This window comes from Gossypium raimondii, chromosome 10 (genome assembly GCF_025698545.1).
Source record: "Gossypium raimondii isolate GPD5lz chromosome 10, ASM2569854v1, whole genome shotgun sequence".
NCBI lineage: Eukaryota > Viridiplantae > Streptophyta > Magnoliopsida > Malvales > Malvaceae > Gossypium > Gossypium raimondii.
Window position 1 is genome coordinate 124,256 of NC_068574.1, and position 17,509 is coordinate 141,764.

A 17,509-nucleotide genomic window follows, 5' to 3' on the forward strand; every position below is an offset into this window, starting at 1 on the left:
ATGATGGTGGTCATATAAATTAGGTTAGTCTATTATTAATATACATATCCAATTAGTCCTTTTAGTGTTAAAAGGTTTATAAGTATCATATTCATCAGAGACTATGACTCAACATTTTCTAAAACTACATCAATTATATCATTTACACTATTTCTTCATTCGGATACTCCCAATTGCTTAATTTTCTATTTATGCTTGTATTTTCATATATTTATATTTTAAAATTTTATTTTTATCTAATTTTAATTTTTAATATCATTAAAATTATTTTATTACATTTAATTTAATTTTATAATCATGAATATTTTTGTTTTAAAATATAATATCAACAAATTTAACATGATGTTGGAATCTAAAAATCCTTTGTTTCTTATGTTTTAGGTTTTTTTTATTTAATTTCATACAGAAGGATAATCAAAGAAACGTTTAGGATTCAATCTAATTTATTTATGAATTCCTCTTAATAAATTTGATGAAATTCTAGCACTTGTAAGATTCCTTTCTGGTATAAAGGCAGCCATTACCTAAAAAAAAATCTAAAAATGTATTTCAGCATGGAAAAATAATAATGGTTAGAAAGTTCCAATATTAGAATAATAATCATACCCTCTAATTTATTAGTATATGTATTTGCATATTAATATTAATTTTATATGTGATGTTTGATGATATAAATAGTAACTATATAATAAAAAATTTGAAAGGCTAACATAACTTCCTTCATTTTTACCTATTATATAATTTGAAACACATAATTGAGACACTCAATTTAATAGACTCACCAATTATAGTAGTTACTCAACCATCACACATATATAAATACAAATAGTTACATTCTAAATTTGAATTTATAAACAATTGCACTCTCATCTAATATATTTTTGAAGGTAATTGTACCATGAAAGATCTTGTACTAGGAATTAAATTACATTTTGCTCCCTCTACTCAAAAATAACAAATTAGTCACTATATGTTAAATCAAAGAATAAATTAGTCATTTCATTAAAATTTCATATATTTATATTGTTAAAAACTAACGTGCCTAACAAAATAATCAAACAATGACACGTGACGTGTTACATGTATATCATGTTAACGATAATGACCAATTTTAATAGTATAAATAGATAAAATTTTAACAAAAGAACTAAATTACTTTTGATCTAACATAAAAGACTTACTCGCCCATTTTTAATAAAAAATAACATGCAACCTAACTCCTTATATAAAGGATACTATAAATGTTATTCAAATAAATCTAACATATTTAGTTACAAGCCTTTTATTTATACTACGACCCCGTACCAGCTAACAACAATAATAAATGGGCTATTTATCGTTTTGGGTATGAATCTTCTACTTTATGAAGTAGGAAAAAGTGTTAAGTTGGATTCTACATAATTATTTAAAACAAAATATAAAAGCAAGAAATCCTTCGTCTAATACATAACTTCTTCATTGTGGGACTGCTGCTTCTTGTCGTCGTCGTCGTCGTCGTCTGTTATGAAAACCTGAGCTTTACTGTCGCCTTGTTCTACAAAGTAGTCTTTTCGTACATCACCGGCGAGCATGAGACATATCAACCAGAAAAGCGAAGCATTGAGGGCCATGAAAGCGGCGCCGCCGAACAAACCGGTCTTGGCGGTGGGACATGTGGTCTTCATGTCTTTATGAACGTTGTTAGTTAAATGAAGGAGCTCTGTGATGGTTACCCATGTTAACATCCCTTCTCCCAACATCGACAGTCCCCTGCACGTTTCCAATTTTTTACATTCATTCTACCCAAACACAAACTGCTCCATTATTTTTAATTCCGACATAATCTAATCAAGTTTTATTTTTATTTTAAGCTATAAATATCTAGTTTAAAATTTAATTTATTTTTTACTAGAGCTTAGCTATTCAAGCTTAAACTAAAACCTGAATAAATGAGTTTTTATCACGAATTAAGTTCAAATAGGTTGAACAACAAATCAATAATTAGAAAACTATCACAATTTCAAAAAAATTATGATAAATATCAATCTACGAAATCAATGTTAAGAGTATATAGAGACTCACATGGTGATGAGGAAAAAGACGAAGAAAGGGATGGATCGGAAGAAGACATAATAAGGAACAGATGTGGAATTGTAAGGATAAAACACAGAGTAATATCCCAGCACAACTGAAGTAGTGAGTGATGCAATGGATAAGAAACCAAGAACAACAGTGGGATCCGATGGATAGTTGCAAATTACTCGAAGGGGTGATGTCTGAATTTCTGGATTTCCAAATGCCGGCTGTAACATAGAAATAAATTTAATGGGACCCAACAAGAATATTGAAGAGAGAATGGAAAGGAAGAAGATGAAGGAACCTTTTTGTTCTCAGCAATTACACCAAATAAGAGAGATAAGACCCCAAATACTGCAACGGTAGTGGCCATTGTTTTTATGTCTATCGCCATTATGACCTAGGTGATGAACTCAAACATAAAACACCATAATCAATACATATAGGAATAGGATGATTAAATGTTCTTGTATCAGTTCATAGAAATCATCAGTCAGACATCATGGATATCTTCGCCCCCTCTTTGTTTTTTTGTGGTAACCAAACCTTGAAATTTCACTACACTTTTGTCCCATACATTACATAAATATACAACTAACGCACCGGAAATTTTGATTTTTAAAAATAATAAACATTGGAAATGACCTATACCCTTGTATTAAATTAAATTAGTCCAATTAATTTACTTCCTATACTATTAAAAATAATTAAAAAAGTTTAAATTATTAAACACTATATAAAGAAAACACAGGAACAAGCAATTGGAAATGGATTAATTCGATATATAATATAGAGTAAATTTTACTAAACTATTAGAAAATTTATGTTTTGGTCACTCGACTTTAAAAAGATAAAAAGGTTACCAAATTATTCGAAAGTTTTCTTTTAAGCCATTGGACATTCTAAAATCTTTATTTAAATCAATAAATTTTTTTAAATGTCTGACTAGCAAGCTCCAAGCGACGATTGGTATAGTGGATCAGTACCCATCGACAAGTAAAAGAACATGCATTAGATCCAAGTCAGTTTGATGGTCAATGTCAGAGATCGAAAAAGAAAGCTGTTTGGATTTGGGTACGTATATTTTTAACGTTTAAAACTATTTCATAAGAGAAATTGAATTATAGAAGAAAAAGATAAATGTAAACTTTCGATTGGTGCAGACGAATAGAAAAGACTATAATAATAATTTTAACAACTTAATAAATTAAATGAAAACTTTCCCTAATTTCATTTTAAACATATTTTAAAAAATTCAATTTCAAAATAAACAAATTTGTCATTTTAATTAAATCCTATTTTTGCCTAACATTTACAAATATATTTATAGGTACTTTTTCTAATTCACCATTGTGCGTTAACCCATTTGTAACTAATGTTTTAAAACCAAAGAGGGATCGTCGATTTTTGGTTTGCCGTCAATCCAACCTCATAAAAATTATAAATTGATTTTTATCTCAATTTTTGAATTTAATAGTTGTTAAGTGGTTAACTCAAATTCAAATTTTTTGTCAGAATTAATATATCTGTTAATTTGTTGTTCGATTGAACGATTTAATCCGGTTTCAATTATAATTAAAATATAATTTTAATAAAATGATAAAATTTAAAATATTATTTAAATCCATTGTTTAAATAAATAATGTTAGTATTTATAATTTTACATTTTAAAACTAAATCCATTTTTAAAGTAATTAATTAATTAATTAATTAATAAGTAAAACGAAAGAGGATGTGAGATGCTTATATATGAAAACAGAAATAGAAAGATACTGCCTGCATCTGTAGATTAGCTTTAGATTCTTGAAGGCAATCTTTCTTTTTTATTTTATTTTGTTTGTTTTACAGAAGATTCATGGCGGCAACGTCAGATCGTACCCCTGGTATTCTATTTCTTTCTCTCTCTCTCTCTCTTTTATCTTTTGTTATTTTTGGCTTCTTTTTTCTCTGGGTCTTTTGATTCATGGGGTTTCAGTCTCGTTCTTATGTCATGTCAATTGGAATTCGATAGGTCAATTTGTTTTATTTTATCCTATTTATTTACTGTTGCTGAATTTTGGGGATCTTCGATTGATTTACTGTGTTGGTTTGATTTGATCTAGGTAAAGGAGATGGAATTTGGTCTTATTATTAAGATCTGGGATCTGGGTCTTGTTAATTGAAAGGAATTATTTCAAAATTCTGCTCTTCTTTGTTATATTCATTTTCCCCCTTCGATTTGTAGGCTGTTTCCGAAAATTGGATTAATTTTTGTGGTGTATTTGACCTTTTGATACTTTAAGATTCAAAATGGTATTTACTCAAGCCAAGAATAGCAGAAACAAGTATTTCTACTGCAGGAATCTGCAGAAAACAAGGGAATAGTGTAGTAGAAGAAAAAGAGTTCTTCAAAAATAAAAGAAGAAAAAAGAAAATTGAGAGAATGAGTTTTTTGTTATTTAATGAATGCTCCTTACAATGTTAGCCACTTCCAGCTTTGTGCCGTCTTTTTAGGATCTCTGTGCATAGTTTTCAAAATAACCGTAGGTCTTTAGCCAATCAACTTTACCAGAAATGAACTAACTAATTGACTTATATCAAATACCCCAATGTTGGATTACCAGTCCTTGTCCTCAGGGATTAAACCAAGGTATTCATAAAGGATCTCCATGTTGGATTACCACAACGACTATTTCCCCTTTTCACCATCCTTCTATCAAGTATATCTGTCGTTATAGGTAAATGTGCCTAAGTGGGCTGGCTGCCCCCTTACTTCTGAGTTATGTACAGGACACGTGGGATGGACTAATTTAGAGAATAGAGGTAATTGCAGCCTGTATTTCCACTTTACCAACCTTCTCCAACACTTGAAAGGTCTGCAATATCTAGCTGCTTTTACATCAGGCAGCTTCTGTTTAGCTTAAGGTAAATCCGTTCACCAACCTCGAAATCCCTTTCACTTATTTCCTTGTATGCCGTCAATTTCTTTCTAGCTTGAACGCAATGTGGATGCTAGATAGAATTTAAGGATCTTGATGGCAGCTTCTGTGGCATATGAACTTTTGTCCAGTGGTGTGCTGAAGGTGTGCTGGAGGTGGTAGGCTATACACTGCCTCTTAAAGGCTAGTGTGGATAGCTGGATGATCCAGTTAGGAGTGGTGCGTGTATTGGTTGGCCTAGTAAAGTTTTGAGGATAAAGCTTTGAGTTACCGAGGGTCAATGATTTAGAATTGGAAGAGTTTTCTGGAGTTGGCAGTCAAGGTGGTATTTGGTTTTAAAGGTGAGTTGTTAGGTCCATTAGAGTACACTGCCGAGTTTATATCTGTCCTTTTTATCTTGTTTCTGTTTTAGGCCTGGAGAAAATGAGATGATATGTACATCATTGTCTTCATAAAAGAGGCTTCATCCAGTTTATCTTGTATTTGGATTCTGTTTAATAATAAGTGGCTCGCTAGTTCTTTAGTAGTATTTATGGGCTTTTGGCTTTGTGCTGTATCATTTTGATGTTGTCTTCATGCAAGAAAATAAATGCTAATCCAAGCATTTTGATTGTAAAGCAACTACTTTTGCTTTAAAATATATTCATGTTTTCTATTTATAATGTGTGCATAGGTGTGCACGTGTGGATTTGTGCGCACATTTTCATAGCTTCAAGTTTACCTATCCTCGAATTTAGCTTTGGTTGGTCAATAGTTTGTACTGCCTGTGTTTCTAAGACTACTTAGTCACTGAGCATACTGATCATGGATGCAGAAGAGCAACGTGCTGATCCTGAAAGCGTGAAGGAGCAGGTAACTGTGAGTTAACAATATTACTCCTTCCATTCTATTTGTTTCTTTTTGACCATTTGAAGAACATTATTCTTACTAATGACCTTCATATATTATTCTCTTACGCAGCCACTTTCAACAAAAAATGAGATGTCTGTTTCTCCTAACTCCTCCCATGATACTGCCCCAATAGGTCATCCGAGGGATAGCACTGGTCAATCTGGTTCAAGTGGAGATCGTAATGTCTACTCACCTACAATATATGCCCCTCAGGCACAGTCTTTCTACTACAGAGGTTAATCTTCTGTCTTCTCAACCTATTCTAAAGCCAGACTAGTCTGGCTGAATCTTTTATGTACTAGTTTCAGTCGAAAATCATTTTTTGTTTTTGTTTTTGTGCATTCGAGATCCATAAAAGAGCATTCCTTTTCTCTTTCAATGCTAAGTTGCTATTATTACAGGAACTCCCGGATATATCAGACTCTGATCCATGTATTCTAGGTTTTTTGGGCCAATTTTAGGAAGAAGGGAAATGGTTGTCCAGGATTTGAACCCTGGACCTGATGCCAACTGTAGATTGATATCAACGCAAGTCATTTGCTACTGAACCAATATATAAAAAAAGAAGTCTTAAGTTTCCATATCAATAAGAACCAAATAACTTTTGTCTTTGTCTAGTTTAATTTCTAATTGAGTTTACTATGTGAAATAGGAAACAAATATTTCAGTTTGTCTTCGTCTTCGGCATTTATGTTAGAAAGGTATAGATTTTTTAATTTGAATGCTGAAACTCATCGTAGTTGTAAATGTAGCATTTTAAGATGCTTAATTCTTTTATTAGTTCTTGTTTAAATCCTGTTTATATTAGTAAGAGTTGCATAGTTGATGGTGCATGTTACTTTCAGTAATTTCTGTATTTTGAAAATTGTGGAAAAGAATAATTTTTTTGTTCAAAGAGTAGGAGAAACCTTTGATTTTCAAATGCAATGTGGTTCTCAGTTTGTCATTACTAGATGTTCGAAGTAGAAGTTAACCTGAGACACTTTTATTCAAATTGAAAAGCAGGGTATGACAATGCCGCTGGTGAATGGGATGAGTATCCACCATATGTAAATGCTGATGGACTAGAACTTGGATCTATGGTCAGGATCTCTCCTTTCATCATGTTAATTTTCTTTCGATGATTAAGCTTTCCGTCTTTTGTTGTGACATCTTTATCTTAATTAGGGTGTCTACAATGACAATCCATCGCTAGTCTTCCACCCTGGATATGGTTACAATCCGCAAATGCCATATGGACCATATTCCCCAGTCACTACACCTTTGCCTTCTGTAGGTGGTGATGCACAGTTGTACTCTCCTCAGCAATTCCCATTCTCCGGGCCACCATATTATCAGCAGTTAGTTCCTCCAAGTATGCCTTATATTAGTTCACCTACTACAGTTTCACAACCAGAGCTAACCACCTTAGTTAGCATTGACCAACAAGGTGATAACATGCTTTTTGGACCAAGGCCCAGTTATAACACTCCATTGGGTTCTTTCGGTAGAGGCAGTTTCCCCGGAAATCATGGTAACCTAGGATTTAATGATTCACAGCAAGGTTTTGATGGATTGAGGTCTGGAGGACTTTGGTCAGATTGGTCTAAGCCTTCTGACAGACAGAGATCTTTGACTCCCATATCTCCAGCAGTATCTCCCCAGCCATTTGGGCCAATTGGGCAGAATGTTCCAATGGTATCTATATTTTTTAATTGACTTTTGGAGATCTAATTATATATTATTTTTATATATTAACCTACATGCTTGGAAATTGGAAGGTGTCTAAATTTATATTTCTTTTAACTTTCTTAGCTTCCATAATAGATGTTTATGATTATCTAATCCCATTTATTATCTTTTATTATCTGTTAAATTTATACAAAGAAATAAGATTTGTGGAATGATGCTTGTCATTGTAGTTAATTGGTGAAGCTAGTATTGGAATTTGATACATTCCACCCCCCCCCCCCCCCCAAAAAAAAGTTACCTTCTTAATTTTGATTCTTTTCCCCAGGCATCTCAGCAGCAAAGGTTATTTTATCAGTTAGGATCCGGTGTGACCTCCTATAACAGAGGTTTCATGCAAAGTGACCTCAACCAAGATCCCCGTTTTGGAAGTGCATCAATTCCTAATTCGGGTGCAAACAGTAGGGGCTGGCTATCACTTGATAGTAACAGACGGCGTGGAAGGGGCAGTGGTGTCCCCCTATGTGGGTGTAACGGTGCTCTTGATATCCTTAGTGAGCAAAACCGAGGACCAAGGGCCTCAAAACCCAAGAATCAAATCACAGCTGAACATAGTTCTTCCATTGATGATAGTAAAAACAACAAATCTTTATCCAAGATCCATGATGAGTCATACAACAGGCCAGATTTCTCAACTGATTACAAGAATGCTAAGTTCTTTATAATCAAGTCATACAGTGAAGATAATGTTCACAAAAGTATAAAATATGGTGTGTGGGCTAGCACACCTAATGGTAACAAAAAGTTGGATGCTGCATATCGTGAGGCCAAGGAGAACCAAGATCCTTGCCCTGTCTTTCTCTTCTTTTCGGTAAATATATATTAGAATTTAGACATTCTTGTATTTACTTGATTTATGCCAGTTTAATCCATGATTCTCTTGGGTCCTTTGGAGATGCCACGAACAAGATACTAAAGCTTGTTCATATTGAAAGACAATTGTAATTCTTTAGCTTCATTGTTAATTCTTCTGGTACTCCGTGCATGTTCCTTTCCACCCTGATTCATCTCCATTGATTTGTATTGTAAAATTATTGCAGGTAAATGCTAGCGCTCAGTTCTGTGGGGTTGCTGAAATGGTTGGACCTGTTGATTTTGACAAGAGTGTTGATTACTGGCAGCAAGATAAATGGAGCGGGCAGTTCCCTGTTAAATGGCATTTTATCAAAGATGTTCCAAACAGTCAGTTCCGTCACATCATACTGGAAAATAATGATAATAAGCCAGTAACTAACAGTAGAGACACTCAGGAGGTATATTTTCAGATGACCATCTGTTATAAATGACACAGTTCAATCATTTAAATGTGTTCTGGTTTTCAAATTGTTGAACTGCTTTTTAGTTAGACAGCTAAAATACTTAAAGGTTAAGGGCTTGACTGTAATAAAAGTATAGGGGCGTAGCTAGGAGAAAACGATTAAGTTAAGGAGCTTTTTGTTATTCCAGTCTTCTTTTTGAGGAATTAGATTATTTTACCAATTAAAGAGTTCTTACTTATATGACACACTTGTTTTGCTTTTGTTTTGAACATAAATTATGCAGGTGAGACTGGAGCAAGGAATTGAGATGTTGAACATCTTTAAAAGTTTTGAAACTGATACATCAATCCTGGATGATTTTGACTTCTACGAGGACAGGCAGAAAGCAATGCAGGAGCGTAAGGCTAGACAACAAGCTAGTCTCATGTCTGTCGGGGTTGTAGGAGAAACTGAGCATAGAAATACAGTCTCTCTATCCAACGACTTCATGAAGCAGATGTCAAAGAGCTTTGCTCAAGTTGTGTGCTTGGATGATGGCAATAAAGATGGCACCGCCATTGAGAGAACAAGTTCTGCTTCTGATGGTTCGAAAGTTGCAAGGGTTAAACTTGAAGATGCTATGACGGCAGCTGTCTCTTCTGGTCAGGCAAGTTAAGAAATAAGCATTCTGGGTATTTCGGGCAGCCTTGCTTTACTGTATGTGACACAAACTTCTTTTTTGCCTTTTTATTTTATTTTGTGAGATGTTGGTGAAATTCCTTTGGAGTGCATTGGAAGTCGAACAAGGTCTAGTATGGGGCTGATGTGCTTCATATGTAATATTTGCCTGTAGTCATCAGTTTTTGTTTTTGCTTTTCTTTGTTTCTTTAACAGTAGTCATTAGTTTCTTCATTCCTTGCATTCTACCATTGCTTTGCTCTTTCAGGTGAGTATAATAGTGAAGGTAATGGGCTGATTTCATGCTTTGTAAAGTTCCCCCATCTTTGCAGGTAGATTAATAAAAAAGAATACAACAATTGGTGTTGTGGAACCTTTGACCCCGTTCATTTTATCTGTGTACGGGAATATTCTTGTTCCCAACAATGCTGTCTTTAATGTATGTATTTCATCATCATCATCATCATAACTGTTTTTCCATGAATCCAAAGTATTAGTTTTGCTTCTACTCTTCATCCCAATACAAATGCCTGTTAGAAATATCTTTATTTAAATATGATATGTAATATCTATCTAACAAATGGCAACCTTTTTTTCTAAATTTCCCTTGTGGCAAATATTATATTGACTTAATCCAAGTGATTCTGATGGCCAGAAAAAAGTTCCAGTACTTTTTAAAATTTGACATTTAACAGATCTTAAGGTTTTTGTATTCAATATTGGGTGGGGTCGGGTGTGAGAGAGTTTTAAGAGCTGAAATCATCGGGGTTTTTTTTTTCCGATACATGAGAGTAAGACATTTGATGTTGTTTTTGTCTCTAATAAGATCATTATTATCTCTATAAATTTGTACTAAAAATAGATTTCGTAACACCACAATACCTTCAAAGAAGTTACCTATTAATTTGTCTTCAGACCAAGTAAGTGCGCCCATCACGGTTTTTCTTATCTTATAAAAAAGAAAGCTATGATATTTCATTGAAGTATTTGTTTTGGGATGATACCACATATTCGAATAGAAATGATAAATGTATCGATAATGAAAGTTTTAGTGTGCCTACATGAATTATATATAAGCTTGATATCTAAGCATGTGAATCAAAAATAAAGAAAATCAATTTAAAATTAATTATGTCGGATATAATATTCGGATTATCTTAATAAAAAGTAAGATATATTTCTTATTTTCCTTTACCTATAACTTTTTTCAATTATTTAAATTTGAATAATATCGAACACAAGCACATGCTCTATTTTCTTTAATGTTTTTAAAAAATTTGAAGAGAGATGTCTTTATTTCTGCATTCAATTATGTGTTGAATATGAAGAGTTAGAGGATAACATGTCATAACTTTCATCAAATAATATTTTTATTTAAAGAGAAATAAAAAACAAATAACAAATCCAAAAAAATGCAGTTAAATTACATTTTTAATATGCAAATTTCCCAAGAAAAAAAACCCTAGGCAGAAAATTAGTTGGATGACTAAAAAAGGAACCCAACAACATGGAACATATCCCCTTCAGCTAGTCATTTTTCGTGTCTGAAATTCAATCCTAAACCGCCATTGTCAGTCCGTTTCACTCTGTAAACAAAAAAGAATCTCAATAATACATATGAAAACACAAAATGTTAAGCGGGGGATGAAAAATTAAATAAAAAAGGAGAAGAAAATCGAAATTCACCTGTGAAATAGAATGTTGGCTATATTTAGGAGAAGCTCCAGGACTACCAGCAAAGAGCAAATTAGCCATTTTCTCATCAGCCATATCTCTGAGTTTAGCAAGCAATGGTAAAATTTCTTTGCTAAGATCTGGTCTGTCTTTACGCCTAAGTTCAGCACACCTAAGTGCCAGCTTTGCTAGTTCCATTGTTTCTTCGGCTGGCCAATCCGGCACCGCAGGGTCCAACATCTCCGTAAAAAGTGTTCCTTGCTCTATCGCTTGCTCCACGTAATGCGCCAGTCCCATCGGTTGCTTCGCAGTTATAAGTTGAAGTAGCAAGATTCCTAGTGAATATATGTCCGATTTCACACCCAGCACTCCTGTTTGTTGATATTCCGGATCGATATAGCAAAATGTACCAGCTGCCGAAGTTACGCGTACTTGTGTCACGTTCTCAGCAACAGCAGGGACTAGTCTAGCTAACCCGACATCACCGATTTTGCTAACGAAGTTATGATCTAGCAAGATGTTGGCAGGCTTGAGGTCGCGATGCACGATGGGCTCGGGCTTTGTCTGATGGAGAAAAAGCAGGCCTATGGCAATATCTGCAGCTATTCGGAATCGAATTGGCCAAGACAATGCCGGCATTTTCCCTTTACGAAATAGGCAATCATCTAAGCTTCCATTGCTCATGTATTCATAGACTAAAATGCCAAACTCGGGACAGGCACCGAGAAGAAGCACCATGTTCGGATGGCGAATGCAGCTCAATACTTCGATCTGCGCAACGGTACTCGAATGTTACAGATTGTATGGGACACAATGTAGGTTATTCCGCTTCATGTATAACTCAATCCAATCCAAAAACCTACCATACAATCATCAAATAATACATGTCTTTTAAAGTAGTACATACCTCTTGCATAAATTGTAACCTCCCTTGAGCAGCATCTGGACGTAAAACCTTGACCGCAACCGGTGTATGATCAAGGTAACACTTATAAACAGGCCCGTAACCTCCTTCTCCGATCTTCCGAGATGGAGAAAAGTTGTCGGTAGCTTCCTCGATTTCCTCAATCGTATATTTCCGGTATTGGATTTTACCATCGGATAAAGCTTCAAACATTTTCTTCATTTCCATTGTTTCTCTTAGAGTTTCACCATCTAAAGTGGATGATTTTCGGGTTTCAACATATTTCTGTGCTGCTTCAACTGCTTCAATAGAGGCCTTACACTTTGCTCTCTCTGCTTCTACAGCTGACATTGCTGCTTCCTCAGCTTGTCTTGCCTCTACCAATCTTTGTTCTTCTTCGTTCTTGTATTTGTGCAGCTCCATTGCCTAAATTTCAATATTTCATTAAGTTTTAGGAAAATAATCATGGAGATTGCTTAACCAAGATTTGAATTGCATTTTATTTATTTTTATTTAAAAAATTAAGTAAATTAATTCCTGAATGTTAGATAAAATAGTAAACTAACTATTTTGTTAAAATTTCTATCTATTTCTATTATTAAAATTCAGCGCCAACATTACACGTGATATGTAATGTGTCATTATCGGCTTACTTTGTTAATGACATTAGTTTTAACTTTACAATTGAATAAAATATTTATTAAACAAATATTAATTTACTTTTGAGTTAACATATAATGATTAATTTATTTTTTTAAATAAAAAAGATAAAATATTATTTGAATCTTAATTTAAAATTCTACATGATATGTTTATCCCGATTTCTAAACTATGCTGCTCGTGTTCAGATGTATAGTATGATCGGTGCAAGCTATTCCTATATCCATGTTTCCAACATGGGTGTCGGAGCGGTTGTAAATAATGAGAGACATTCATCATTTACCTGTTGTTTTGCTGTCAAGGCTTCTCTACAAGCAGTACTGTATAAATCCATTGTTTGCTTCAGTTCTTGTCTCAATCTCCTCATTTCAGCTTCAACTTCATCCTGCTTTTTTTTTTTTAAAGATAACCGAGAAAGAATCATCTTCATCAAATACACAATTAAGGAAGATATTTTTTGGAGGGGTTGAATTTGAATTATAAATTTTTGAGTTTGTTTCTATATTAATATAAAATTTTATAATTTTCAAATGATTAAACTATAAATATTTGTTTTTTTGAGAGAGCATAACTAAATTTTGTGTTTTAAATTTTAAGAGGGACTGAATTAATTTAAAATTTTATAAATACTTGGCAATTATTGATTTTTGGGCTAGCAGCTGGACGAACGTGTGAGGAAGGTGGTGGGGAACATACGAATCATTTGAAAAATGTATAGAGAATACATTTTAAAGCAAATGGGGGAGTGATTTGAAAGTACCAGATTCTGAGATGAACAAGATGATCTTCCACTTTCAAATGACACAGAGGAGAAATTTTGTGGAGGTATATTACTTTCGGACCACCTGGCTCCTGAACGCAACGATCCCATGCTATAATCTGTACTGGTTGACAAGCGTGAATTTTTGGTGGAATCGATGAAGGAATCGAACAGCAAGGAAGAGTTCCGATCGGTGCTGGGTCTATCGGAGCTAACGAAGGAGATATCGGTATCCGATTCCGGATAATCAGCAAAGGCTTTCAACAAGCTCGGCCTTGTTGTACCTGGCAACGGTGGTGACCTGCATTTGTGAATCATGGTTACTTGATGAACCCATATTTATCCTAATGAATGCCCAAGGCTTATTACCTGGAAACGCTTTCAAATGAGGAACGAGGCTTGAGCATAGCCTTATTATCAGCAGCTGCATATTCAAAGATTCCAATATTTAGTGACTCCCAATGATTTAAAAGTAGTTTTGGAGAGAAACCAACCTGCTTTTACAGCAGCATTAATTAGGTTAGGATCAGAAAAATTATTATTTAGTTTCCTGATTTGATCAATAAGTGGAGAAGAAAATGGAGCTGATCGAGAGGCGTTTCGTAATGATGAGACCTTCCCTTTGGATATTGTATAGACAGTGCAGAAATCGGGTGCGGCTTTGGTTACACAGCTGGGAATATCGGCTCTGAATTTCCTGTGAATCGAAAATCCAACTTGCTTAAAACCATCCGTAGCCATAGGTACATACTAAGTCCATGCAAGTGTGGGAATACCTCATAAATCCACTTCTAGAAGCGGCACCAAGAACTAATTTCTCGATAGCAGCATGGGATACATATTCTGTCAATGCTTTTACAACATCTGTATCTTCAAGTATGATATCAAGGCACTGTATCTGCAGTTGTCAACCCAAAACAATCCAATTCCGACACACCATTTCATATAATAAAAAACAACTTAAACTTACATCCTTTCGAGTACAAAAGCAATGGAAACTCAGGAACAATTCCTTGGTTTGCCTATCCATCGTATATTTAGTTGGAGCAAGTGAGCTTGTTTCATCTGCACCAATCAAATATTTTCTCATCATGCAATAATAACATCCCATCTCCAGACCAGATCAACATTTTTAATACCTCAAAACATAAATTGTCCAACACAAAGAAAACAAGACATACATGTTGGTTTAGTAACATGAATAAGAACAACAGCTTGGCCTCTGGAAAGAAGGTGTTCCACAGCCCATCTAAGAGCATTTTGGCTGCCTTTGTCCTTATCAATGGCCACAGCAACCAATCCATTCCCTGCTCCTCTTTTTTGTCCTCCCTTTGAATTCCACATTTTCTATCTTCTTCTTCTTTTATTTATTTATTTTTTTGTCTCCTTTTAAAGAATTAATTAACAAAGAAAAAAAAAACTAGCCAGATCATGAAAGAAAAAAAATTATATCAAATATTGAAATTATTGTTATTTAGAACTAATTTTCAAAGCTCCAAAACCTCCTCAAATTCCTATTTTAATTGCTTTTTCCTATTTTAATTAGTTTTTTTCTATTTTGGTTGTTAAATTAAAGCCTCAAAATTATATGTATTTTGACCGAAAATTGTGTGCTTACGAAACATGTTTTAAATTAACAAAGCTGCCACAAAATTTTCTCCTTTTTCTCTCTATTTCAATGGTCAAATAATATGGCAAAAGCAAAACAAAAAAATGCCATAAATTTTTTAAGAAAAAAATTCCATAAGATTTGTAGTAAATAGAGTCAAAGATTAAACATGAGATATTAATTGGTAATTTTGAACATGGTTCACAAATACGAAACCAACCTTATGTATTGCATGAAAATAGTGCATTAAGAATTTGAAAACCATAAAACACCACGTGTTTAATCTACATATTATATCCATGTTCAAATTTTAACACCTTTATAATTTTTATTTTGATTTAAATTTTGCGCATCGTTGTATTTTAATTTGATTTTTTTACTTTTTAAATATTAAAATTTTAGTTGTGAATATAATATAATTGTTAAATTTATTATGTTGTTTTTTAAATCTTATATGATAAATATATTATCACATATGTGATATAATATTTATTTGTTATTTTCACATATTGCTTATAAAAAAAGATAGTAAATGAATTTAACAGCTTTATTGGTGTCAAGATTGAAATTTCAAATTTTGAAAAATATAAATACTAAGAATGATCAAACAAGAGGACATGGATTAAATTTATAACTTTATGCATAGTACAAGACTAATAACATAACTTAACCGAATAGTTTTCACTACTACCATTAGATTTCAAAAACTATAAAGATTAAAATTAGCAAAATTAAAATATTAGCAAATTTCCAACTTGCACGTAATTTATGGACTAATAACAAAATTTTATTTATATATTTATACAGGACATCAACAAAGATGGAAAAGCAGGAGAGGAGTAGTTTGGAAGGAGGTAGGTTCACCCATTCCTAGGCCGAGAGCTAGAATAGTAGCGAGACTCAGGCAGAGGTGGTTGAGAGTTTAGTGTATTGGAGTTTTTGTGAGTGGAGAGGAGTCCCCTTACCAAGTTGATCATTAGAGTATTATAGGAAAGTAAAGGTTTTATCCAACTATGCCACTTATTGAACCTTGGGTGGTCTAATGGAAGGTTCAGTTGAGTCTAAATTGTGGTAGAGATATAACAATATACTAATTTCAAATTTAAGTATTTACTTGGAAAGTATTAAATGTATTGATATGCTAGAATTTAGGGTAAATTGGGTTAGGTCATCCAGCTATGGTCAAATTTTTTTATCTCTCAACTATAAAAAAAAAGTTTTAAATTGGTCCCAACTTGTTGGGTTTATTTTATTTTTGCCCTTTTTCCATTATGTGCTTTTAAGTATGTGATAGATTGATGACGTGACAATTTTAAAATTAATATAATAATATATTTAGCTTTCAACAATTATACATTTTATCAAATTGGTCATAATTATAAAGAAATTAACCCTTAATATTTATAAATTATCTCAATTTGGACCTAGTTCTAATAAAATTGTAAAAGTCCTTTTTAAATAATAAAAATACATAAAAATCTAAAATATATATATTACAAAAAAATTGCAAAAAAACCCGGTAATTTTACAAAATTTACATGGGTGAATTTGGTAGTGAGAGTTCTAGGCTTCAAAGATTCAAAAATAAGGAAATTTCATTAAGGTGTAATATATTTAGGTTAACTTGTTACAAGTGTTTGAAGATAGTGGATATTTCTCATTGAGCTAGGCTTCATAATCCTAGAAAAATCGAACTATGTAAACAATCTTTATGTCCATTATTTTTTGTTTTGTGTTTCGCAATGCTTGAAGAAGTGCCCAACTTCCCTAGTCACTTTTGTCAGTACTTAATTTGTTAATTAGCAACTGATTTAGGTTAATATATAGTGTTATTATATTTCATGTTTGACAAGTTTAGCTTAACCTAAATATAAATATTAAATTTTACTTAAATTTACTGTATTTATAAATAATTAATCCAAACCTGTTTTAGATTCACCAACATTCTTTTATATACAAAAAAAAAGTTTGTATTTATAGTTTAAATTTTATTAAAATTTTAACATGCGCAACTTAGCATATTTTCTTTAAATATTTAGTATTATAAATTATTTTAAAGTTAATTTTTATATGGTATATATTACATAATATATTAAATAAATCCACTCAAATTTATATTATAATATATTTTTAATTTTCACATTATAATATTTTTAAATTAATTATTATATAATATTTATATTCAAATCCTCTTAAAATTTTAGAAATTTGAAATAAGTTCAAAATTACTTTGAAATGTAGAATGCATAAACCACATTGTTTATTAGCCCTACTAAGCTTCTCATGAATTTACAAGAATTTGATGCACATAACTAGCTAGCACACGTTTCCAATTTTACATTTACACTATATCATTTCCCATCCCAACAATTACAACACAAAAAAAATCCTTAA

At 32.7% G+C, this 17,509-nt stretch overlaps 3 protein-coding genes across 14 annotated transcripts; 1 reads left to right on the forward strand and 2 right to left on the reverse strand.

The window, feature by feature from the left end:
• Positions 1–1,303: 1,303 nt before the first annotated feature.
• LOC105775882 (hypothetical protein) lies at positions 1,304–2,474 on the reverse strand. Its single transcript, XM_012598375.2, has 3 exons — positions 2,360–2,474; positions 2,062–2,282; positions 1,304–1,749 (listed from the first exon to the last, which is right to left on the reverse strand). The coding sequence occupies exons 1-3, from the start codon at positions 2,447–2,449 to the stop codon at positions 1,440–1,442; spliced, it is 621 nt and encodes a 206-aa protein (XP_012453829.1). The 5' UTR covers positions 2,450–2,474; the 3' UTR covers positions 1,304–1,439.
• Positions 2,475–3,787: 1,313 nt separating this feature from the next.
• LOC105776672 (YTH domain-containing protein ECT4) lies at positions 3,788–9,881 on the forward strand. Of its 11 annotated transcripts, XM_052621818.1 has the most exons (10): positions 3,809–3,938; positions 4,158–4,959; positions 5,105–5,314; positions 5,788–5,825; positions 5,934–6,099; positions 6,870–6,946; positions 7,032–7,541; positions 7,861–8,403; positions 8,633–8,845; positions 9,135–9,881. In XM_052621818.1, the coding sequence occupies exons 5-10, from the start codon at positions 5,955–5,957 to the stop codon at positions 9,504–9,506; spliced, it is 1,860 nt and encodes a 619-aa protein (XP_052477778.1). In that variant the 5' UTR covers positions 3,809–3,938; positions 4,158–4,959; positions 5,105–5,314; positions 5,788–5,825; positions 5,934–5,954; the 3' UTR covers positions 9,507–9,881. The 11 variants fall into 11 exon arrangements, with proteins under 11 accessions (XP_012454942.1, XP_012454943.1, XP_052477778.1 ...); XM_012599494.2 differs by lacking the exon at positions 5,105–5,314 and having other exon boundaries at positions 5,788–5,831; XM_012599492.2 differs by lacking the exon at positions 5,105–5,314.
• Positions 9,882–10,866: 985 nt separating this feature from the next.
• Positions 10,867–14,822, reverse strand: LOC105776671 (U-box domain-containing protein 34). Of its 2 annotated transcripts, XM_052621822.1 has the most exons (9): positions 14,688–14,822; positions 14,477–14,571; positions 14,283–14,404; positions 13,997–14,203; positions 13,507–13,807; positions 13,030–13,131; positions 12,090–12,512; positions 11,195–11,953; positions 10,867–11,094 (listed from the first exon to the last, which is right to left on the reverse strand). In XM_052621822.1, exons 2-9 carry the CDS (start codon positions 14,534–14,536, stop codon positions 11,080–11,082), a joined length of 1,989 nt encoding a protein of 662 aa, XP_052477782.1. In that variant the 5' UTR covers positions 14,537–14,571; positions 14,688–14,822; the 3' UTR covers positions 10,867–11,079. The 2 variants fall into 2 exon arrangements, with proteins under 2 accessions (XP_052477782.1, XP_052477781.1); XM_052621821.1 differs by lacking the exons at positions 14,283–14,404; positions 14,477–14,571; positions 14,688–14,822 and having other exon boundaries at positions 13,030–13,134; positions 13,876–14,016.
• Between the last annotated feature and the right edge of the window lie 2,687 nt (positions 14,823–17,509).